We start from the raw sequence: 24,677 nt of genomic DNA on the forward strand, positions 1-24,677 counted from the left end.
AAAATGATGCAATTAATGAGTGTTGCAAACTCCAATAGCCAACGGTCAGTCAAACATCTTTCCACAATCTTATTAGCGATATTAACGTAATCGTTGTCTACTCGCTAACTTTACTGGCATCATTAATAATTAATTAATACGTTGACGAAACACTATCTACAGGCTAACTATTTCTAGTATTAATTAATGCGTTTACATATAACATTAATTTGTCCATTTTTTATTTTTATTATGATGAATTAGGGTGGGGAATTCGAATACACCACGCATGGACCTAATATAGGCCATGATTTTTTTTTTTTCCTTTTTGTTTATATACCTAATAAATTTTTTTTTTTTTTTTAAATTATATAACTATAAAATGTAAAATTTGTCTTGAAATTTTTTTCACCGTTGCCCCCCCCACCCAACATCTTTTGTTAAAAGCCACCATCTCTCACATACTTTTCTACGTCCGTGTCTTAAGAGTTGAACACTTGAACGCTATCAATCAGGCCATTGTATAATGCCCATTTGGGATTTTGTAAGTTAGAAAAACAAAAAATGTATTTAAGAAAGAATTGAAACGAAAAATAAAATGTCCTTCTGTATAATAAAATTTCATAAATCAAATTTCATGGTAATAATGGTATGCAACCCGTACATTGAGCTACCTTTTTAAATTTTTTTAAACACCATCAGTTAATTTGAATCCATTATCATACGCTTTTACAAAGTTATTGTATTCGACACTCTTAGATACGGCCGTATCCACAATTTTAAATTAATTTTATTATTATTGACATCTAACCGACACATTTTGAATAAAGACTTGAACAACGCATCTTAGGAATTTGGTTGACACATTTGGATACTCAATCAACACATCATACATTATTCGTCATACAAAAATCTATTTACATTATAATATTGAAAAATTTGACACTCAAAATACGTCATCGTATGCAATGAACCATATCATATATAATATAATATACTCGTTTTGATATTTGATTGGCTTCATTATCTAACTTATGTAATTTTAGTATATAAATTATAAATATGTTCTTCAAAATATATAAAAATGAATATTTATATTTAAGTGTATATTAGCCACCTTTTTAGAGTTTGACGTGCTTTATTGTCTTTGATATTAACATGCTTCTGAGATAATCCCACTAAAAATGCTTTGTACAGTCTACATAACACAACCTTCTCCCCCTTTCATATTTTTATTTTTTATTTTTCATTTTTCATTCTCCTTTACGAATAATCCAAATTAGGAAGGCAAATGAACCGAGATGAGACGTGTTGGACTTGAGCCTGTTTGAGCTCGGCTATCATTTGTGAGCTTAGTTATTGTATTCGAGTTCGTGTTCAAGTTTTTTTGCCTTGTTTATGAGCATAATGTTCATGAATTTATATAAATTTATGCGTATGAACGTGTTCACGACCCTACGGACTTATGTTCATGAAACCTCCTCTATTCACAAACAATACAATAATCTACACGAAGTTATGTTCGTCAGCCAAGCACAGTATAACCGGTGGAAAAAAAAAAAAAAAAACCAAATTTTAGATTGGCCCTTTATGAAACAACTTGTTGATTTGTAAGCCCTGGTCCAAAACCTACGGGCCAAGCCCTTTATGAAACAACATATTGATTTGTAAGCCCTGGTCCAAAACCTACGGGCCAAGCCCTTTATGAAACAACATGTTGATTTGTAAGCCCTGGTCCAAAACCTACCCCACCATGCGACAACCCACCACAGTTCAAAACGCAACAACTCAAGTAGATGTATACGTCAGAAGAAGAGCATCGCTCACCTAAACAAACAGTTTCTGTTTCTCTAGTTTCGTCTTCTCTGAAACCATCGTCTCTAGAGTGAAGAAGAAGAAGAGAAGAAGGGCATCGGCAATGGTGACCTAATATTGGAGGGATTTATTAGGTCCCAGCTAATGGCATCGCAGAAGCTTCAAACTGCCGCATGACCGTAAAGAGATGATTTTGTAATGATTTTGGCCTTCTCCAATACCCCTTTAATAACATCTATAGCTTCAATTTTCTGTAACATTAGTGCAATGCAATGAAATCACTGCACTCACTGACCAAAAGAATTTCGTGTGTCCATAAATACCTTACCTGCAACCTCCATCCATCCAGACAGATGCAGGATATGTGATCCGTTTTGTACCACATCCAGAACCCTAACCTCCCCTATGAACTTCATCCAAGATAAGGGCCTCATCAACAATTCCAATATAGGCTGAAATATCAAATGAGCGAAGATAAATAGGTCCGTGTGGTCAATCAATCCACTACAACATTGATCAGGTCTCGACCCTTCCCATTGATCCATCCGTCCAGTATAACGCTGCATCCAGTGTTTTTTCATGAATCTCTGATCTCTTTCTCATACTGTTGTATCTCTTTTACTTCTTCAGAGAGGATTCAGGGAGAATCCTCTCTTTCAACCCCTGACAAATGGGGATCTTAAATCCAGCTTCACCACAAGTGGGTGGGGCGTTAATCATTTTCTGGAAGCTAAGAGATTTTGCAACACTAAAATCAATGCCAGATTCATAGAAGAATCTACCAATGCATTTTTGAGCTTCCCGTGACAACAGACTTTTCTATTACATTGGTGGCTGCTAGGGAACCTATTCTTTCCTCTGAAAAAGAAACAGATGCTCTCTCTCACTCTTTCGACCCAGACCCGAGAAAAGAGATCGCTTATGTTATTTCCATCTATCATTTTTCCATCGGTTTCTCTATTGGATCCGGTGACCGCTGATGGAACGGAGGAGGAAGAATAGAAGTATAGTGATTCGACACGGAAAGGAAGGGAAATTCACTCGCACGTGTATGGTAGTTTATCAGTACTGCTCTGCTATTCATCCTATGTTTTTTTGTGATGTACTGTATGTTATTAAATTTATTTTATTTTATTATTATTATTATTTTTGACAGGATGGATGTTCTTAACAAGGAGCCCTTCATTACCAACTCCCACCATCTCACAAGGTAAAGCTTTTATTTATTTATTTATTAATATTATTTTTTCCACTAATGTATTAATATTATTACTTTCAATTTTTATTTATTTTATTTTATTTTTATTATATATATATATATTAATCTCTCTATTGTGAACGTGATCGCAAAATGGTATTTTCTCTTTCATGTTGACATACCTCTCTCTCTCAGTAAAGAAAAAAAGTGGCGCTGGGTGTTATATAAAAGCATTATCAATCAATAAATAAATAACTTTAAATGCTTTTACCACTTATCTGTGTTGGATTTTTGCAGTTCTTTCTGGCAAGAACACCATTATTTTAACCGGGTGCTGTTGAACCATTTAGAAATGTTTATTTATTTATTTTTATATCTATATATATATATATATTTATATTTTTTACTTTTATTTTTATTTTTTATGTTAGAGATTTTGAATAAAGCTAAAGTTTCTATATTTTGAAGGTAGCTGTTTTTTGTCAGACAATTTTATTCATTTTTATTTTTTATAAAAACAAAGTTATCATTTGTTACAAAGATAATAACACTCCATTATAAGACATTATTGTAAAATTAGTAATTAAATTGTTGTTTTAAACAATATTTACCACATAAATTAAAACATACTTTAATTGTGAAAAGTTTTTTATATAATGGATTAACAAATAAGCAATAGATTTTTCTAATAACAACAATTTTGTGACAGCTTCAGTGATAAAAACACCTTTTTCATTACAACAGCACTGGCTCAATAAAGTGCTTTAAATTACAGCTCTTTAGGTGGAATTCTTACATGAATGCTTCCTCGAGATGGCGGTAACAATCTATTAGATTTTTTTTTTTTTTTTTTAGGTCCTTGAAATAAATAAAAAAACTAGGAGATCATGTCTTGGAGGCATACCCCCAAGACATCTGAAACTTCCCAAATGATACGTTTAACTAGTTCCCTAGGATCTCTATGCTGAGATTTATGTAACCTCTCATTCCTCTCAGTCCATAGGAAGTACGAAGCAGCAGAGAATATCATTCTGGGCATTTTATTCCTACTGCTCTTGGAGGAAAATTTGTGAACAAATTGCTGCGCCAGCCCCAGAATTGTATCAGGTTCCTGCATATTCCAATGGCAAATCTCTGATGGCCAGTCCATACTTGCCTTGCAAACTCACAACTACAAAATAAGTGATCAATGCTCTCCTCATTATTGAAGCATATAAAACAGATGGATGGTAATGAGGTGCCTCTTTTCTGTAAATAGTGACTGGTTATAACAGCATTGTTTCAGACCAGAACTGTTTGAATGGACCACCTTGGTCTACCTCCATTCCACCCTAAACCATACCAGAAAACCTCTTGTGGAAGCCTCTCAAGCTGCCTTGAAAGAAAAAGATCTTGGTTGCCACAACAACTTATCTTCATCCCCATGAATTTTAAATATCTGTAAGTACTGGTATACATACTGATTACTCTGATCAAATTTGCTATAATAACACTGCTGACATTCCATTAGGTTCATAACACTGAAACAAACAAGAATGAACATATGAATAAATTAGACTAAACTATAAGAGGAGAGGAAGTTAGAGTGGCACCTTTTAGTGATATAATAAGATAAAGAAGCTCAAGTGGTATAGACATTTATTTTTATTTTAAAAGAAAAACCTTGTCGAAACAATAGGTGAGTGTCAATGAGGTAGCAAAACTAGTAATAGATGAAGTAGCGAGAAAATATCTAATAAGAAAATGGATATAAGAAATGCATAACTCGGTATGTGAAAGAACTGGAGGAGAAACACCCCATTTGATTGGAACCAAGGCAAGGAAAGGATGAAGTAATGTTTCACCCCATGCTATAATATCATAAGACCCGACCTAGAAAAATGGTTCTGTGTAATTAGAACCTGTTTGCTTCACGATAAAACCTGTATGCCTTTTGATTAAGTCATTGATAGTCTTAATTGGGTCATACATTGTCAATATATATATATATATATATTAAATAATGATTTCGATAGATTCCCATTTCTAGAATTATGAAAAGAAAAAAAAAAAAGATTCCCATTTCTAGGCCTTTGCATTTAATTTGGTACGAAGTAAACCATGTTTGAATCATTTACCAATTTTAGAAAATTTCTAATCTTAGTATGAAATAATGCGGATTTATGTCAAGGCAAAGCAATGATGTGGATGGTTTAATGTGAGAAAGTTCAGCCTATCGAACTTTAATATGTGAACTTAAATGTAGAAGTTGGGCTGTGAAACACTTACTGACAGATGTTTTTTTTTCGCACAATGTTATACCTATTAATCACCATCTACTCTAAAAGATTAAGTTGTTAGAGAGGGTGTAACTTTTATATTTAAATCCTCTAACATATTTCCCTCATGTGTGGCATTCTTTTGGTTCAAGACGTGTTTAATTTAATTACTAGGGTGCCAATACTTTGAACTCAAGACTTAGCATGATCTGATACTATGTTAACCACCATTTACTCCAAAAGCTTAAGCTGTTAGAGAAGGTGTAATTTAAATATTTAAATTCTTTAACAATACCCACCCACCCTTCAAACTTGGAAGGAGATGCTTTTCTTTTTCTTTGTCTATTTTGTGCAATCATTTCATGCTAATTAAGTGCAATTTTTCATAGTGAGAATCAAGGAGCAATCTTAGCCTAATCATACCTGATCTTCTTTGGAAACACTGGAATTTGAATGGGAATTTCCTACTCATCGAGGAGACCACATCTTGAAGCAAAGTTGTAGAGTCTACTCAACTGAGATCATGATTGATTGAAACATTGCAAGTCAAATTATTTAAACTTTTTAATCTATTTCGAGCACTATGAAGATCACGTGAAACAGATTGTAGAATACATTTGTTATGTCACTAATAACTTTCATCTGGTGATATATGATTTGAACCTCTAGCCTATGGGAACAAATTTCATTAATAACTATAACCCTATGCTTCAAAAAAGAACTATTACCTACCATGCACATCCCATTGTTGGTTAGCTATTGGAGTCCCAATCCCATTCACTGTTTCGGAAAAAATATTCTCCAAATTAAGGACCCTAGATACTTAGAAACTTGTTTGTCCCAAAGTAAAGAGCATGCTGAATTGCATAACAGTATTTGAAAACCCATTTAATTACTCGAATGAAAATCTTATGAATTAGAAATGTGAAGCCGCTTGTTGTCTCTTCAAGATGAACTAGTAAATCATTGATCTTGTCACGATATATATTTTGGGTCAAAGAAACTATTCGGTTTAGGGGTCACTGTTTTGGTTAAGAGCAGGGAAAACCTTGAAAAGATAAGTGGAGTGGAAGATAATGGATAAAGAAAATATTATGCCTACTGCAGCTGTCATGGAAGATTGCTCTTAAAAACTTAGTATAACACTATGTGCTATTTAGTGCTGTGGTATGGGCTAAAGTTTCTCTAGTTCTTTGAGATTTATGATTTAATAAAGTGGTGGAAATATTGTTGGAGGTGTAGATGGTAGCTTAGGAATTGGCTTGGCATACAATTGATTGTTTTCTATCAATTCAAAAAATTGGTTTTTCTGAAGATTCTTCATCCCTACTAATTATAGAGTTTGGTTGTTAAACTAAAGTAAAAAAAGTGGGGGAAAAGGTTATGCTTGATGAGGGATGGCTGGAATAGAGTTGTGTGATAGTTGCTCCAGCTTTGTAAATAGTGAGCTCCTACGAAGCACAAATAATTCTCTAAGGGAATGAAATTTGTAATGATTTTGGCCTTCTCCAATAACCCCTTTAATAAGATCCAGAGCTCCAATTTTCTCTAACACCAGTGCTATGCAATTGCAATGAGATGGCACTGCACTCACTCTCCAAAAGACTGTCCTGTACTTTTCCGTGAATTGCTTACCTGTGGCCTCCATTCAGGCTAATACAGAATATGCAATGATTTGTACCACATTCTCAACCCCAACCTCCCCCAATAACTTCATCAAGAAACAACTGGAAGGCATCAACATTTCCAACATACTCTGAAATATCAAATGACCAAAGATAAATAGGGCCTTGTGGGTGACTGGAGCATTGATCAGGTTTCCCTTCCCATCGATCCTTCTGTCCAAAGTATGTCATTCTCTCTCTCTTTCATTGCAGTCAAGAGGGCTAGGACACAGGAGAGGAGAGGAGTCTCTGCATCGTCAACAGATCGTTGAGCTAGGGGCAATTATGTCATTTATTACCTGTTTCTCTATGGGATGTGGTGATCACTGGAGCGAAGGAGGAAGGAGTGATGTCAAAGCGGTCAGCCTCATCGAACATGGAAAAGAAAAGGAAAGAAAAAAAAGAAAGGAAAGGAAGAAATACACTCGGGCGTTTATAATTGCAGTTGAAATCGTGATGTTAGTTTATCAGTACTGCTCTGCTATTCATCCTCTGTTTTTGTGATGGATATTCTTAAGGAGCCCTTCATTACCTACTCCCACTGTCTCACAAGGTAAAGCCTCTGTCTTTTTCTTTTCTTTTCTTTTTTTCTTTTTTTCCCTGTATTGTATTATTTTTATTATTATTACTTTCAATTTTTTTCCCTCTGTATTGTGAATGTGATCCCAGAATGGTATTTTCTCACTCATGTTGACGTACCCTCTGAAAATAACTAGTCTTTTCACGTTCTCTTTTTATACTCTCTCTCTCTCAATAAAGATAAAAAAAAAAGTGGCGCTGCGAGTTGCATTACAAAAATTATATAAAAGCACTATCATTGATCAATCAATCAATCAATCAATCAATCACTTTAAATGCTTTTACCCACTTATCTGTGTTGGATTTTTGCAGTTCTTTCTGGTAAGAACACCATTATTTTAACTGCGAGATTGGGATTGCTGTTGAACCGCTTAAGAAATGCTTTTAAAAACAATTGTAGGCAGCTCTTTTTCGTCAGACAATTTTATTTTAAAATTTCTATCTTTTAAAAATGAATTCTGGGTAGAGTTGTTTTATTGTACGCAGCTCTTTTTCGTGAGACAATTTTATTTTATTTTATTTTTCATGAAAACAATTTTATCCTTTTTTATAAGGTCCTACTATTTTCATATATAATAACATTCCATTATAATACATTATTGTAAAATTACTAATAGAGGTGTTTTAAACAATATTTACCAAATAAATTAAAAGTAGTTTAATTGTGAAAAGTACTTTTTATAACATATCAACAAATAACTAACATGTTTTTCTATTAACAAATTTTTTTTGACAGCTCCAGTGATTAAACCGTTTTTTCATTACAATGGCATGGGCCTGAAGTACGGAAGTGCTTTAAATGACCGCTCTTTAGGTGGAAATCTACCTTGAATGCTTCCTCTAGATGGTAATAACATACCTCACATGAGTTTCATGTTATTCTAGAGGCCACTCACTAGGTTGATATCAATGAAACAAGAATGGACATACGGATAAATTAGAGGAAGTTGGAGGTGGCACCTATTAGTGATATAATAAGATAAAGAAAGGTAGTATGGACATATATAACGTAGACCAGTAGATGTACCTTTAATTGTTTTATTTATTATATATATATATATATATATATATATATATATATATATATAAATTAAAAAAAAAATCCTTGTTGAAATAATAGGTGAGTGTCAATGAATACAAAAAACTATTATGAGATGAAGTAACAAGAATATATCTTTGAAAAAAGGATATTAGAAAATGCGAAACTTAGTACATGAAAGAATTGAAGGAGAAACACCCCATTTGATTGGGATCAAGGAAAGGATGATGATAATGTTTCACCCCATGCTATAGTATTATCAATGTATCATACTCAACCGAGAAAAATGATTTGGTATAATTAGAACCTGTTTGCTTCATGAGAAAACCTATATGCCTTTTTATTAAGTCCTTGATAGTCTTAATTAGGTCATACGTTGTCAATATTTTTTTAAAATAATGATTTTGATAGATTCCCATTTCTAGGCCTTTGGATTTAAACTTGGTATGAAGTAAACCATAGACAAATCTTTTACTGGGTATAGAAAATTGCTGCTCTTACAATGGAAAATTATGTGGATTTATGTCAAGGCAAAGCAATGATATGGAAGGTTTAATGTCAGGAAGTTCAACGCATGGAACTTTAATATGTGAACTTAATTTTTAGAAGTTGGGCTGTGAAACACTTCCTGACAGATGTTTTTTCGCACAATGTTATACCTATTAATCACCATCTATTCTAAGTTTAAGTTTTTAGAGAGGGTGTGACTTTAACTTTTAAATCCTCTAACACGTTTCCCTCACGTGTGGCATTCTTTTTGTCAAACACGTCTTAATTATAATTACTATGATGATGGTACTTTGAACATACCATGTTAACCACCATTTACTCTAAAAGCTTAAGTTGTTAGAGAGGATGTAACTTTAATATTTGAATTCTACCTACCCATCCTTCAAACTTGGAAGGACATGCTTTTCTTTTTCTTTGTCTATTTTGGGCAATTGTCTCATCCAAATTAAGAGCAATTTTTCACAGTGAGAATCAAGGAGCAATCTTAGCCTAATCATATCTAATCTTCTTTGGAAATATTGGAATTCGAATGGGAATTTCCTAATCATCGTGGAGACCACATCTTGAAGCAAAATTGTAGAGTCTACTCAACTAAGATCATGATTGATTAAAACTTTGGAAGTAAAATTACTTGAACTTTTTTTTAATCTATTTCGAGCACTATGAAGATTACGTGCAAGTTTGCAACAGATGGTTGAATCCATGTGTTATTCACTAATATCTAGCATCTGGTGACATATGATTCGAACCTCTGGCCTGTGGGAACAAATTTCATAAATATCTATAACCCTTTGATTCAAAAATAGAACTATTACCTACTTTGCTCACTCTATTGTTGGTTAGCTGTTGGAGTTCCAATCTCATTTACTGTATGGGAAAAAATATTCTCCAAATAAAGGCCCCTACATAGTCGGAAACTTGTATGTCCCAAGTAAAGAGCATGCTAGATCGCATAACTGTATTTGAAAACTCATTTTATTACTTTAATGAAAATCCTATGAATTAGGGATGTGAAGCCACTTGTTGTCTCTTCATGATGAACAAGTAAATCATTAATCTTTCGAAGGATATATTTTGGGACAAAGAAAGTATTCAGTTTAGGGGTTACTTTTTGGTTCAGAGTAGGAAAAACCTAGTAAAAATAAGTGGATTGGAAGATAATGGATAATGGAAACATTATGCTTACTGCAATTATCGCTCTCGAAAACTTAGTATAACACTATGTGCTATTTAGTTTTGTCGTATAGGCTAAAGTTTCTAGTGGTTTAAGATCTATGATTTAAAAACAATGGAAAAAATATTGTAGGGTTGTAGATGTAAGTTTAGGAATTGGCTTGGTTTACAAGTGATAGCTTTCTATCATTTCAAAAATTGGTTTTGCTTAAAATTCTGCATCCCAACTAATTAGAAAGTGTGGGTGTTAAACTATAGTAAAATAAAAAAGTGCTGAAAAAGGTTAGGCTTGATGAGGGTTGGGTGGATCAGAGTTGTGAGATAGTTGTTCCAGCTTTCTAAATAATGAGCTCCTATGAAACACAAATAATTTTCTAAGGGAGTGGTATCTTTATCGTATTTGTATTAGATTCCAATAGGCCCGATGCTCCTCGAATAATCGTTGGTAGGTGTCATTAACTTCTTAACGAATCTATAATTTGATTTTTTTTTAGTAATTTCAAACTTGTATCTGGTACTTTTCAAATACTTGACAACACTTCCTGACACATCGAAACATTATAATACCACATTTCTGGTATAGTAAAATAAAAGTATGGTAAGTGTTTCAAATACTTTGTCTTTCTCGGGTAAGAAGAATTGAGAGATATTGTAACGACCCACTCCACCACATGATATGATATTGTCCGCTTTGGGCCTGAGCCCGCACGGTTTTGCTCTTGGGCTTTACCCCAAAAGGCCTCATACCAATTGAAATGACACACCTACATATAAGCACTTAACCTTTCCCTTTCCCAGGCGATGTGGGATTGTGCACCCGTAGCTCATCAATGTGGTAGCCTGTCAGTGTCTCATACCCGCTCACGGCACACCCGCTCACAGGGTCATCACAATCCACCCCCCTTGGAGGTCCGACGTCCCCGTCGGCACACATCTGGTTGGGTCAGGCTCTGATACCATTTGTAACAACCCACTCCACCACATGGTATGATATTGTCCGCTTTGGGCCTGAGCCCGCACTGTTTTGCTCTTGGGCTTTACTCCAAAAGGCTTCATACCAATTGGAGACGACACACCTACATATAAGCACTTCACCTTTCCCTTTTCCAGGCGATGTGGGATTATGCACCCGTAGCTTGCCAATGTGGTAACCTGTCAGTGTCTCGTACCCGCCCACAGGTCATCACAAATATAATGAGAACATATCATGTCTTATTATTTTCAAAGTCCATGTCCATGCAGCATCACTTTTATTTTTTCCATGCCCTTATTTAATATTGTAAGTTAGACAGTCATAACGTTATTTATAATATATGGATATAACATGACAAACTATTATAATTTTAGATCTGTAAAGGGATATTTGATTTTTATACATATGTATATACATACAAAATATACATGTAAATATATTTTTTGTGTCGTTGCCATATCTTATCTAGTATATTAAGAATTTTTTCTTATTGGCTTATGGGTTATCATGTCGTTTCAATTTTGTCCATACATGTTCGTGCTTTATAGGTACTTAGTTTTGAGCATTACTTTGGTCCTCTCTCTCTCTCTCTCTCTCTCTGTTAAGGGTTATAAGGATTTAAGCCTTTGATGATGGAAAATTTGTTCAAACTTTGACTAACAAGACCATTCTAGACCTACTAAAGCCTTAATAGACACCAACAACATAAATTGATCCCTTCTACAGCCAATGAATTGCGACTACAGTCCATGTCTAACGTATTTCATATGATGCTCGGCATCAACTTGTTTAAGGCATTTCACTTGACTAGAACAGAAGGGTTTTCTTGATTTAGGGTTTTTGGAATGCTACCATTAGAGAATATATGCCTTCTCACAACCTAAATGCACCTTAGGAGCTAAACTATCCCTTTATTTATTTCCAATATTTCCATTGCTTCCTCAAAAAGAGAAACTTATCATCCTTTCTGTAACTGTCCAAAAAGGCTACTTAGAAAATAATTAAGGTGGCTATTTAATTTATCAAAATAAAGTTGAGGTAATTTGAAAAGTGAACAAGCAAATGGCCAATTAAGTTACTTCCACACCACTGAATAATATTAACGGCCATTAATATGGAAAATTAGGTTTGTTCAAGGTTCATGCACTGTAGAAGAGTTAGCTCCGACATTAACTTCGTATGAAATACTATTCTAGACCTGTAAAAAGGCACATATGTAGACTCAATAATATAAGTTGACCACCAATAAGCCCAAACACATTTAAATTACCAAAAAGTAAACTGACCTGTAGAAACATAATGATATCTCAAATTATACCATGACATGAGTTCATAAGATCCCAATTGCACTTGGTATGAAATTTAACTTGCCCTTTTTCTTGTTCACATGCTCTGAATCAGGTAGCGTGAGGCATTTTACCTGACTAAACAATTACAATTCCGTCTCTTGATTTAAAGTTTTGTGGAATATTACCAATAGAGCACGTATGCTTCTCACAACCTAAATGTGTTAATTCCTTAAAAGGAGAAACTTGCAAGCCTTTATATAGCTTTCCAAAATGGCTACTTAATTAGAAGTCATTTAGGAGGCTATATGATTTATCCATTAAAAGTTAAGGCGGCCTTTGAAAGGTAACCAACTTCAGTTGCAAGTGACCTATTAAGGATATAACTTCAGGAGAAACACTAGCTTACTCTATTTCAATTCCATCCTTCTTGCTAGAACACAGTGAAATATGTGAATTATGGTTGCAAAGGTTTTGATTTTTTGTTGCTCAGACAAGTCAACCACTGGAATTTAAAAATGGAAAACAAAAATTACCTGAATTGGGGATAAAATTTGATATTTCAATAAATAGAATGAGATCTTTGCTCTCTTCTCTTTTTCCAAACAAGAAAGCAAAATGGTTGGATAGATTTTGATAGGATTCATCAATTATAAATGTCGTAATTGGATGTAGAAACACTTCGGTAACGCTAATGGAGTTGTCAAGGATTCAAAGTTACTGATTTGGTTAATGTTAAGGGCACTCAGCTCAAAGTATTACTGGCAGCCTTTCCGAAACTGCTAGTGTTTTTTTTTCTTTTTTTATTTTCTTAAACCTTTTTGGCTCCCATCTCAACCTGGCATGACATTGCTGAGTTGCCCTCACACTTGGTTGTTACTTTGTGAATAATGACCTATCCATTTTTTCTTTTTCTTTCTTTTTTTCCCTTCTTTTTCTCTCTCTTTTTTTTTTTTTTTTTGGTTTTCTTGTCCACTTGCTTTGCAGTCAGGAGTCTAGATCACGTGTAAATTGTTGTCATTGTCATCATCAGTCATAATTCTTCATTGTGTGAGGGGCAATTCTGTCATTCAATCTCCTCTCCTCCCTCTCTTGGATGTGGTAAGGGAGGGGATGAATCAAGAGACATCAAAGGGGCAATCCTTATGCCCTGACATGGGACAGCCTGATTAGAAGATGCGGACACTACCCAGATGGGAACACTAGAAAAGCCACATCTTTAAGAAACCATGTGTGTTTGTTTGGGGGTGGGATTGAGGTGGCAATGAACATCTGAGACATCATCTGTTTAGCACACGTCAGACCTCTGGAGGTGGAAGGATTTTAAGCAAATGGGCATTACCTCTCTATCGCTTCTTACCACCACCACTACTTTTTTTTTGACCCCACAGACTTGACTCTGAGAGAGAGAGAGAGACGGCACCACATTTGTCATTACATAATTATGACAACTCGATCCAAATCACGAGTGCGGTTTTACTTCCATTGTAACCGATGATAGAAAAGCCACAGCTTCGAGGAACCATGTGTGTCTGTTTAGGGTGGGATTTAGGTAGCAATGGACATATGAGACATCTGTTTAGCACACGTCAGAGCTCCGGAGGAAGGAGGAGTTTTACCTAATTGGCGTTACCTCTTTATTTCCTCTTACCACCACGGATTTTAAGCAAATGGGTGTTACTTATCTTTCGCTTCTTACCACCACCATTACTACTAGTTTGTTGGCCCACAGACTTACGCAGAGAGAGAGAGAAACGGCACCATATTTGTCATTACATAATTATGACATCTCTATCCAAATCACATGAGTGCGATTCTACTTCCATTGTAACCGATGATATCAATATAAATCTACAAAATACAATTTGCAACCCTAGTCCACAGTCCTCAGACAAATCTCCTCTTCCTCTTTGCTTCTGTTCTAATTCTTTGTTTTCCGTCTATTGTTTTTGTTGTAGGTGGTGTTCTTAAGGTGCAAATCACCATTCACTAGTGAAACAAGCTTGCCTGCTTTGTTATACCTCACCGCCACTATCTGAGGTAAAGCCTCTTTCTTTTCCTTTGTATTTGTGTTTGATTTCCTGAACCTATTTGAATGGCTATGTATTTGTATACTGCAAGTGATCTGTCTTATTAGTTATCTTGTTCTGTTTTTAGAACCCTCCTTTTTTTTCTTTTTTCTTTTTTTTCCCTTTTCCTTTTGTTTTTGTGTTTTCTGGTTTTGTTTTTGCTTTGGGTATTGCATTACAAATTCTGAATAGAAGTAAAATATATAAGTAAATAAATAGTCTTAGATGCTTTTACCCTATTCTATCTGTTGTAGTTCTTTCAGGCGTCAGAATGTCAAAACTGCTATTTTAGACCAAACTTCAATTTTAACTGACCTATCTCCGGGGTACTCTTCCATCTATGCTGCCTTGAGAACACAATAACCTCTTTTGTGCTACTCTCCTTAATGATCGTCCACCTAATCTCCTTTGTTTCGAATTCTTAACCTAAAGCCCATTTAAGAAGGGGAAAAAATTAGAAAACCTGATTCACCGAATGGTCTGGTCTCACTGGAATCTATTTGCTTCATGAGAAATCGTGAATGTCTTATGATTAGCATTCTTGATTTGAACGTGTCATTGATTTTTATTTTTTTAAATAATGACCTTTATGGATCGCCATTTCTAGACCTTTTGCAAAACCTTAATAAAGTAAAGATTGACTTGGGGTTTTTTGTAGGTTTGTGTTCCTAGGAATACTTATTTGATGAAGGGAAAAGTTGAAACAACTTTGACTATCAGGATTATTATAGACCTACTAAAAGCTACATTTATTGACCCAGTAGCACAAACTGACTCATTATAAAGCCCATGAATTACCACTTAAGCCTATGTTTAACAAACTTTAAATTTACCAAGAAGTAAATTAACCTATGGAAACATAAAATGAAGACGCAAATTATACCAAAACATGACTACTTAAGGTCCCACTTTCTCTTGGCATGAATTTAACTTGCCTCTTATTTGTTCTCATTCTTGGCATTACGTATGTCAAGGCATGTCACCTGCCTAGCTCAGGAAGAGTTTTTGGGTTTTGTAGAATATTAACACTAGAAAAATTATTCCCTTTAACAACATTTATGAACCTTAGGAACTAAATTATCATTTTCCTTTGTGTTTTCTATTTCAATTCCTTCCTTTAAAGGAGAAACTTACAATCCTATACATTGCTTCCCAAAGAGTCCAGTTTATTAGAAAGTAAAAGTTGAGGCCATTTGATTTATTTACTTTTTAAAAGCTAAGAAGCCTATTTGAAAGGTAAGCAACTTAAGGAGAAATTTACCTACTGAAAATGGTACTTCAGTAGCATTACTCTTTTTCAATTCCACCCCTCTCAGAGTGCAGTGGAACAAGCAAATTATGGGTTGTCATGGCTTTAAGTATTCGTTGTTTTAGACTAGTCAGCTACTAGAATTATAGAAATGATTGGTGGCAAAATTGGATGTTTGAATGGAAAAGTTTCCTTCTCTTTTATTTTTCCAAACCAAGAAACATAAATTAATTGGAGAAAAATTTGGGAGGATTCAGCATTTATAAATGTGGCCGTTGGTTGCATTAATGCTTTGGTAAAATTTGTGTACTTGGAAACTAACAAAAATTAATTGACGTTAAAGGCATTTGGCAAAGGGAATTTACTATGGACTTTTCAAAGCCGCTATTAGTATTTCTTTTTCCTTCTTCACTTGACCTCAGACTGGCCTAACCTGGATGTGTCCTCAATATTGGCTGTACCCTTGTATTCAATGACCTATCAATCCTTCTCTCTCTCTCTCTCTCTCTTTTAGTTTTCTTTTTTAATTTTCTTTTTTCGGTACACTCTCTGTACGTAGGACTGAGGAGACCTCAGCACTGTCATAGTCGTCATCATCAATCATCATTCCATCATCATGTGAGGGACAATTCTGTCACTCCATCTCTTTTCTTTCTCTCCTGCAAGTGGGAAGGGATAGATTAATTGAGTGATGTCAATTGGTGCAATATTTATGCCCCTATGTGGGGAAACAGTAGGAAAGTCATGTGTTTACAGAAGCGTGAGTTTTTGGTCGGGCTGCGGGTTGATGTGGGAATAGGCATCTAAGACATCATATGTCCAGCACGTGTCGGAGCTCTAAAAAAGGGAGGAATCTAACCAACTAGAACATTAATACTCTATCACTTCTTACCACTACCAGTACTAGTTCTTTTTCCCACAGGCTGACTCTGACACGTGTGCACACACAGAGAATAAAGAATGGGTATCATATTTGTCATGATAATAGCAAACGTCGTCTCTATCCAATGAGTCGGGTGCAATTTTATTTCTGTCATAGCTGATGATATAAAAACATATGGCAACCTAAATTAACAGTGCTGAGACAGGCCCCCTCTTCTTCTTTGCTTCTATTCTACTGCTTGGTTAGTTATTACCTTACCCACAGTCTGACAAGGTAAAGCCTCCGTCTTCCTTTTAATCTTTATTTTTTTCTTGTCTCCAATTCCAATTTAGTTCAACTATTAAAATGTTTATCATTATTGGTTGATCTCGTGAATCTATTTGAATGGTTACAGTATATATGTGTGTGTGTGTGTGTGTGCACGCTCTGATTGTGATCTTAGAAAGGAAATCTCTGTCAAGTTGCTATGGCCTCTGAAATTTATCTGCCTTATCTTTCTGTTCTTTAGAATCTCCCTTTTTTTTTTCTTTTTTTTTTCAGCTCTTCTGGTATTGCAGTAAAAAAAAAAACTACCAATAAATAAATAATTTCAAAACTTTTACCCATATCTATGTGTCTGACTTTGTAGTTCTTTCAGGCGTCACAAAGGCCATACCATTATTTAGAAGAAAAAAAAAAAAACTAAGATTGTTTCCATTTTTACTTATCAAAAAAAAAAAAAGATTGTTTCCATTTTTAAATGACTGCTCTTTCAGGGAAATCTTCAATGCATGCTTTCCTTAGAGGGAAACGAATTGCCTCACATGGCTTTAATTTTACTCTCCTTGACAATGTAACAGTCTCTTAGTTTCTCATGTTTAATTCTAAATTAGTGATTAAGAAAACAAAGAAGAGTATAAAACTTGATTAACTCTGTTCTGATTAGAACCTATTTATTCCATGAGAAATCCTTAATGTCTTTTGGTCAAGTCGTTGATTCTTTTCCAAATTAGCATTCTTAAATGTATTCTGTGTCGTCAATTTTCAGTTGAAATAATGATCTTGATAGAATCACAGGCCTTTGGATTTTCAACATTCATAAAGTAGATAATGTATCAATGATTACGTAGTATTTGGGCTTCTGTAATCTTACTGAGGGAATTTATGTTATTAAATGTCATGACGAAGCTATAATGGAAGGTTCAATGTGAGAAAGTTCAATGCATGGATGATGACTCTATGATGTGTGCAGAAAATCTCGTGCAGTAAGTTTGGCTGTGAAATACTTACTGACAAAGGCTTTGTCATGTGGTGTTATGCCCACACATCCTCCACAATAGAAAGAAAATATTTAGCTTTTGGTTTTGGTTTTGTTTTATGTGTGCTTGTTTTATACTATTTAAGAGCAGTTTCTTTACTGTGAGCATCAAAAAATCTTATTTTAATTAAATGGTATGGGAGAAACTATTTGCATCACCTGCGTGTTAAGTTCCTTAGTGTGTATATTTATGTGTAAAAGCTTTATTTAGAAACATTGGAACTGTTTTTACTTCTTTTTTTTTTTCTTTTTTTTGTTTTGTTTTCCTTTTTTCCCCTTCTGTGTGTATGGATACCTCATCTTGAAGCAAAGTTGTAGTTTGTTAATGAGATAATGATTGATTGAAACCTTGCAAATGATTTGAAACATTTGACCTTTCTTGAGCATTATGAAGATTGCATGTAATAGATGGTTGAATAACTTATTTGTTCATCAATATCTAGAACCATATGTTTCAAATCCATAACCATGTTAGAATCTCATCAATATTGAAAATCATGTGCTTCAAAATTCATTACCTGCTAGAACAATCAGTGATTGTGAATCGGAAGGAGCCCATCTTGTTTAAGATCTCTATATAATAAAAATAACATGTACATCCTGTTGTTAGAAACTCAATATAGTGAGTTCGAATCCCATCACCATATTGCAAGCAGTAATTTCAAAGTAAAGGCCCCTAGATGGACACTTGGTTGTCCCATGTAATTAGTATGCCCAATCCCATCACTGTATCCAGAAACCTGTGTGATTTCTCGAATGAAAATCATTTAAATAATGACTGAAATAACCTTTTGGTTTTTTAAGATGAAAAAGGATATCATTTATGCATGGCCGCTGGTCAAAATATACATTTTGATTAGATCTTGCAAAAATTCCGGCATCCTGACCTTTTTGGTTAAGTCACTACTGAAACATAGGCGTTGTTTTCAATTTGTAAGGTGGTAGAGACATTGTGCTTCATCATTTCATCTTAGCTGGAAGCTTTGGTGCCGTTAAGCTTGTGAGTAAAATTTGTCATAATGCAAGAAAATGGAGGACAACTCCTTAAGAAGAAAGAGTAAAATACCTTTTGTAGGTACTCAAATATTTCGTTGGGTTGGGAAAAGCACTGGTTTAGGGTGACGTTTGGTTCTTTGAGCAGTACAAATGTTGTAAAAGTAAGTAAGTGGAAGATGATAAATAATGAAAAGAGTTTACTGTTGGATTGATGCGCGATAACTTTTGAAAACTTGGAGAATACCTTATATGGTTTAGTTTATGGTGGGCTAATGTTCTGTAATGCTTTAGGTTTACGACTTAAACAATAGGGGGAAGATAGATTGTAGGAGCTGTTGATAAAAGGGATGTAATTGGTTTGGTCTACAAGTGATAACTGTAAGAATTTCAGCAATTTGGTTTCACTGAAAATTGTATATACCAACTAATTTTATAATTTATGTGTTAAACTAAAGGCGAGAAAGTTAGGAAGAAAGGTAAGGGTTGATGTGGGCTGGTCAGATAAATGGAATGTAAATAAGTGCATATTAGGGTCATTCCTGAATTGTTCCAGCACTGTAACAGTAAACTCTGAGCATTAACTTCATATCATTATTATTATTTTAAATTTTATTTGTTATGGGTTTGGGGTGGTGGTTGTAAGTGACAGATAAAGGGAGAAATTTTTTGAACTTTTACTAGTAAGATTATTCTGCACCTGCTAAAAGCCTCATATATAGATTCAGTTACATACATTGACCTATTATATAGTCCATTAAGCACTACTCTAATCCATGTCTAACAGATTCTGAAGTAAACTAACCTATAGGAATATAAAATTCAAATTCAAATCAATGAAAGGTCCCAAACTTTGTATAAAGTACAACTTACCTTTTTCTTGTTCACTTGCTTGTCATCATGTATGAGTTGAGACATCTCATCTGATCTGAACCAGAGTTTTGTCTGTTAATTTTAGAGTTTTGTGGATGTTACAAGTAGAGAATATATGCCTTGTCACAGCCTATATACACCTTAGGTGATGATCATCCTCTTTTCTGTTTACTCAATTTCAGTTCGTTAAAAACTGATATAAAACAAGGGATACCTAATCAGAAAAGTAATTAAGGAGGGCGTGGATTTATCAGGAAAGGGGAAAAAAAAGGTCTAGGAGGCTATTTGAAACTAGACAATTAATCTTGGTTACATGCCTTACTGTTTTGGTCTCCTTTGGTTTCATTATGCATTCTTCTAGATTTTTCTTCAACGAAAGAAAATCTGATATTTTTTTGTGATAGCAATTATCTGGAATTTGATCCCATTAAGGATATTTTTTATTTTATTTTAGTATAAATTTCAGTCTGTTCTAAATTTGTCTTGGAGTACAATTGGGTGTTCTTCCAAGTCTCCAGTACGCTCTCATGTCATCCATTTGTGTGTATTTTGTAACTGTCCTCGTCTTATTTTGGACATGTGCTTAAGACCTTAGAGTGAACACATTGGTCAGATGGTTGAATGATGCAAATAAAGAATGGTGCCTTGGAAAGTGTCTTGTTGTGTAATGAAGTCAAGATTTTTCCTTGTTTGAGTAAAAGTTATTAAATAAGGTTTGAAACTACTAAGTTTTGCTGTGTGGGGATTCTGAAAGGCATTCTAGGAGAAATCAGGAGTCATTAGTAGTTATATCGTATAAGGGAACACCACTATCTCTCCCTCTGTTGTAACAAATCTGTTGGAGTAATTCTAGTCTTTCTTACTATTGTAAAAAGTTTTTGTTTATCTCTGTTTGCTTCATTGAAGTAGCACCAGTTGGAGACGAAATGAGAGAAAATTGGTTAACATTGTTTGGATATGTGCACAGAAGACCTTTAACTGCGCCTGTTAGGAAGAGTGACATGGTCCACATTGAGGGTAATGTTAGGCGAAGGGGAATTCCAAAATTTACGTGGGTAGAGTGAGTAATGAAGGATATGATAAAATGTGGTTGACGGCCCCAAGTAGTTGGGACAAGGCTTTGTTGTTGTTGTGCACTTCTTATTTTGCTTTCTTTCTGATGAACTAGTTATGAATTGCACACACGGTATTTTTTTCTTTGAGTTCCTTGTGTAGGATTTTGGATTAATTTATCAATGCTCTTTAATTTGTTGAAGACATTTTGAAACAGTAGTATTGAAGTGCATGTGATCAACTAGGGAAAAAAAAAAGTGCATGTGATTGCAACCCATGCCATTGATTATAATTCTGCATCTTGAAATATTAGTTTCGAAAGATTTATTATGTTAGTATGTATAGGAAAATGCATTTATCATTGTTGGTGCATTGCATTTTTTTTCATTAAGATCACAGTTGTCATATTGTAGATTTTCTATATTGCCTCTGTTTTCTTTATTGTGATTTTTTAATTTTGAAATACATTACTTATTGCGCCTTTTTTCTTCCATACGGTATTCATATCTAAATTATTTATGATGTCAATGGTTGAACTCGGTGGACTTGGTTGAACTACTCTGTCTAAACCTGTGTTTTTTACGTTGTAAATTATTTGATTTTTCAGGACCAAATTCTAGAGCTCTCAGCTGTCTGCAGTCCTAACTTAGTGGAAATGCTTTACTCATACGTTGGCTTTTCATGATTTTTGGCTAGTTCAATTGTTCATTCACATCACTAAAATTAGTTTAGATCAGTATAAAAGTACAGGAGTTGGTTATAATATTACTTGGTGAGGAGCAATAACCCTTGGGGAAGAAAGAAGAGGTAAAAACAAAAGGAAAAAGAAGGTGATTAGTCAGTTTTGCAATACCTTCTCTACCTTAGGATTGATTACCACCTCTTTAGGGCTTCCGGATCCGTTTAATAAAAATGGCTGCGAATGAAGTCTCCATTGATGTACATGATCACGGTTTGGCTCTTGATGGGCAAAAGGGAAGAGTTAAATGCAATTATTGTGGTAAAGTTATAAGTAGTGGCTTCAGCCGCCTTCGTTACCATTTAGGAGGCATAAGGGGAGATGTATCTCCTTGTATGGAAGTTCCTGCAGACGTGAAGGAACTAATGAGAAACAAGCTACTTGAATCGAAACAAGGAAACTTGAGCAAGGAAGTCGGGGAGCTCCACCACCCAAATCTTCCTTGGAAGAGGAATTGGTCTCCTTACTCGAATGGTGATGGTAATACATTGGAAGCCACTCAAACAGTTGGATGTGGGAGCAAAAAGCGGGATAAGGAGAACTCTACATCAAAAAATAGTGAGAGGGCATCTGTTTCTTTTTCTGAGGGAAGAATAGGTTCCCTAGCAGCCACCAATGCAATAGAAAGTCCGTTGTCAAGAGAAGCTCAAAAATGCATTGGTAGATTCTTCTGTGAATCTGGCATTGATTTTCGTGTTGCGAAATCTCTTAGCTTCCAGAAAATGATTAACGCCACTCTAGCTTGTGGTGAAGCTGGATTTAAGATCCCCACTTGTCAGGGGTTGAAAGGGTGGATCCTTCAGGAAGAACTAAAAGAGATGCAGCAGTATGTGAAGGAGATCAGAGATTCATGGAAAAGCACTGGGTGCAGCGTTATACTGGACGGATGGATCGATGGGAATGGTCAAGATCTGATCAATGTTCTAGTTGATTGCCCACAAGGACCTATTTATCTTCGTTCATTTGATATCTCATCCTATGTGGGAAATGTTGATGCCTTCCAGTTGTTTCTTGATGAAGTTATTGGGGAGGCTGGGGTTGAGAATGTGGTACAAATAGTTACATATTCTGCATCAGCCTGGATGGAGGCTGCAGGCAAGGTTTTTATGGAAAAACACAGGACAGTCTTCTGGACAGTCAGTGCATCTCATTGCATAGCACTGATGCTAGAGAAAATTGGAGCTATAGATGTCATTAAAGGGGTATTGGAGAAGGCCAAAATCATTACAAAATTCATTTATGGTCATGCGGCAGTTTTAGAGCTTCTAAGATATCACACCGATGGCTGTGACCTAATTAAGCCCTCCAACATTAAGTCAGCGATGCCCTTCTTGACTCTAGAGAATATCGTGTCAGAAAAGGCGAACCTAAAGAAAATGTTTGTTTCTTCTGAGTGGAATACCTCAATCTGGGCTTCTAGCATGGAAGGGAAAAGAGTAGCTAATTTAGTGGAGAGCAGCTCTTTCTGGTCTGGAGCCACTATGGTTTTGAAGGCAACTATCCCACTGGTGCGTGCTTTGGAATTAATCAATGGGGATGATGAGCCGAAACTTTGTTTAATATATGAAACGATGGATCAGGTTAAGGAAACAATTAAAGAGGAATTTAGAAAGAAGGAAGCAAAGTACATGCCGTTCTGGGAAGTAATTGATGAGATTTGGAACCAGCATCTCCACAGTCCTCTTCATTGTGCTGGTTACTATTTGAACCCAGTTCTTACTTATTCAAGTGATTTCTTCTTTGATACTGAGGTTTTCAGTGGCCTATCATGCTCCATTTTCCATATGGTGGAAGACAAACATGTTCAGGATCTGGTTTTGCTACAAATTGATGAGTATCGAAAGGCTAAGGGTGCCTTTGGCGAGGGAAGTGCCATTGACCAACGATTGAATGTTCCTCCAGGTTACAGAGATCTGTTGTGTCCTCTTGATTGTTTACGTCTTTATCTATTTTGATCATTTCGAAATTAAGACTTTAATTTTGTATCCTATAAAATTTGGCTGCAGCTGTTTGGTGGTCCTACTATGGAGGAGAATGTCCTGAACTGCAGAGACTGGCCATTCGAGTTCAAAGCCAGACGTGCGATGGTGCTTCAAAGTATGGGCTCAAGAGGACATTGGCCGAGAAGCTGCTCACAAAAGGAAGGAATCGTATCGAGCAAGAACGATTGACTGATCTGACATTTGTTCAGTATAATATGCAGTTGCGGAACTTCAAGTTGGGTCATACTGATGGCACAGTGAATGAAGAAATGGACCCAATGGATGATTGGCCTGTGGATGAAGCAGCGTGGATGGACGTGGATTGTGGAGATGCAACTGCCGATGGAGGGGCTATTAATGGAGAAGGACCTTCTACTTCTCATCCATAACAGGAGGACCCAGGTGAGTAGATATCTTAAAATGAAAGTGGAAAAAGAAGAGGATCAGACAGTTTGGGAGATCAGATTTAAATTTTCTAGGGTTCTTGGACTGGCCTTGTTTGGCACAAAGGTAGATCAAGAGCTTCTGTCACCACAGATTTGGCCATTCTTGACAAACTCCTACTTTTATTCATTTGTCTGCTATATGTCATAATTGAATGGGAAATATTGGTTCTGTGAACAATTGGTTTTGCAATTTTGCACTGAGGTTTGGGCTTGGAGTTCAGAATTTGCTGGTTACTTTTGCATGAAGGGGTTTATATAAATTTGTTCTAGTTATGCAATGTCCATGAGGCATTCAAGGATCAGATGATGTTCTGACTACCTAGTATGTGTTCACAAAGGTGATTACAGTTTTTGTGTTGTTGGAAATACCTATAGCTTTATTTTTATTTATTTATTTTTGGTACTGATAAAAATTGTGATTTTTAGATTGTAATAAATCTTCGATAACACCTGCAGAATTGGGTCGAATAGCTTGTTTTGATCCAGAAGGATTGATCTTGATATATTCTTTTGGTAGAAATGTGGAGTTCTTACCTCCCTCCAGTAGAGGTTGCATATTATTATTTTGTATGGAACTATGAAGACACCACTTAATATGCCCACTCTAATTTTTTTTGCT

The 24,677-nt window shown here is 35.2% G+C and overlaps 1 protein-coding gene across 7 annotated transcripts; it reads left to right on the forward strand.

The window, feature by feature from the left end:
• Positions 1 to 1,800: 1,800 nt before the first annotated feature.
• Positions 1,801 to 24,677, forward strand: LOC132284582 (uncharacterized). Of its 7 annotated transcripts, none has more exons than XM_059786695.1 (7): positions 1,801 to 2,859; positions 2,951 to 3,004; positions 3,989 to 4,432; positions 7,128 to 7,467; positions 14,433 to 14,514; positions 21,499 to 23,532; positions 23,637 to 24,677. In XM_059786695.1, exons 6-7 carry the CDS (start codon positions 21,804 to 21,806, stop codon positions 23,999 to 24,001), a joined length of 2,094 nt encoding a protein of 697 aa, XP_059642678.1. In that variant the 5' UTR covers positions 1,801 to 2,859; positions 2,951 to 3,004; positions 3,989 to 4,432; positions 7,128 to 7,467; positions 14,433 to 14,514; positions 21,499 to 21,803; the 3' UTR covers positions 24,002 to 24,677. The 7 variants fall into 7 exon arrangements, with proteins under 7 accessions (XP_059642678.1, XP_059642676.1, XP_059642677.1 ...); XM_059786693.1 differs by having other exon boundaries at positions 1,801 to 2,848; XM_059786694.1 differs by having other exon boundaries at positions 1,801 to 2,843.

Source organism: Cornus florida, unplaced genomic scaffold (assembly GCF_030987335.1).
Source record: "Cornus florida cultivar Cherokee Brave unplaced genomic scaffold, ASM3098733v1 CherokeeBrave_3.0.0_Hap2_Chr11, whole genome shotgun sequence".
NCBI classification, from domain to species: Eukaryota; Viridiplantae; Streptophyta; class Magnoliopsida; order Cornales; family Cornaceae; genus Cornus; species Cornus florida.

Bases quoted from the DNA above. Each gene is read 5' to 3' on its own strand.
- LOC132284582 (XM_059786695.1), top strand. From the start codon at position 21,804: ATGGCTGCGAATGAAGTCTCCATTGATGTACATGATCACGGTTTGGCT. The intron at 23,533-23,636 runs GTTACAGAGATC...ATTTGGCTGCAG, and splicing joins ACGATTGAATGTTCCTCCAG to CTGTTTGGTGGTCCTACTAT.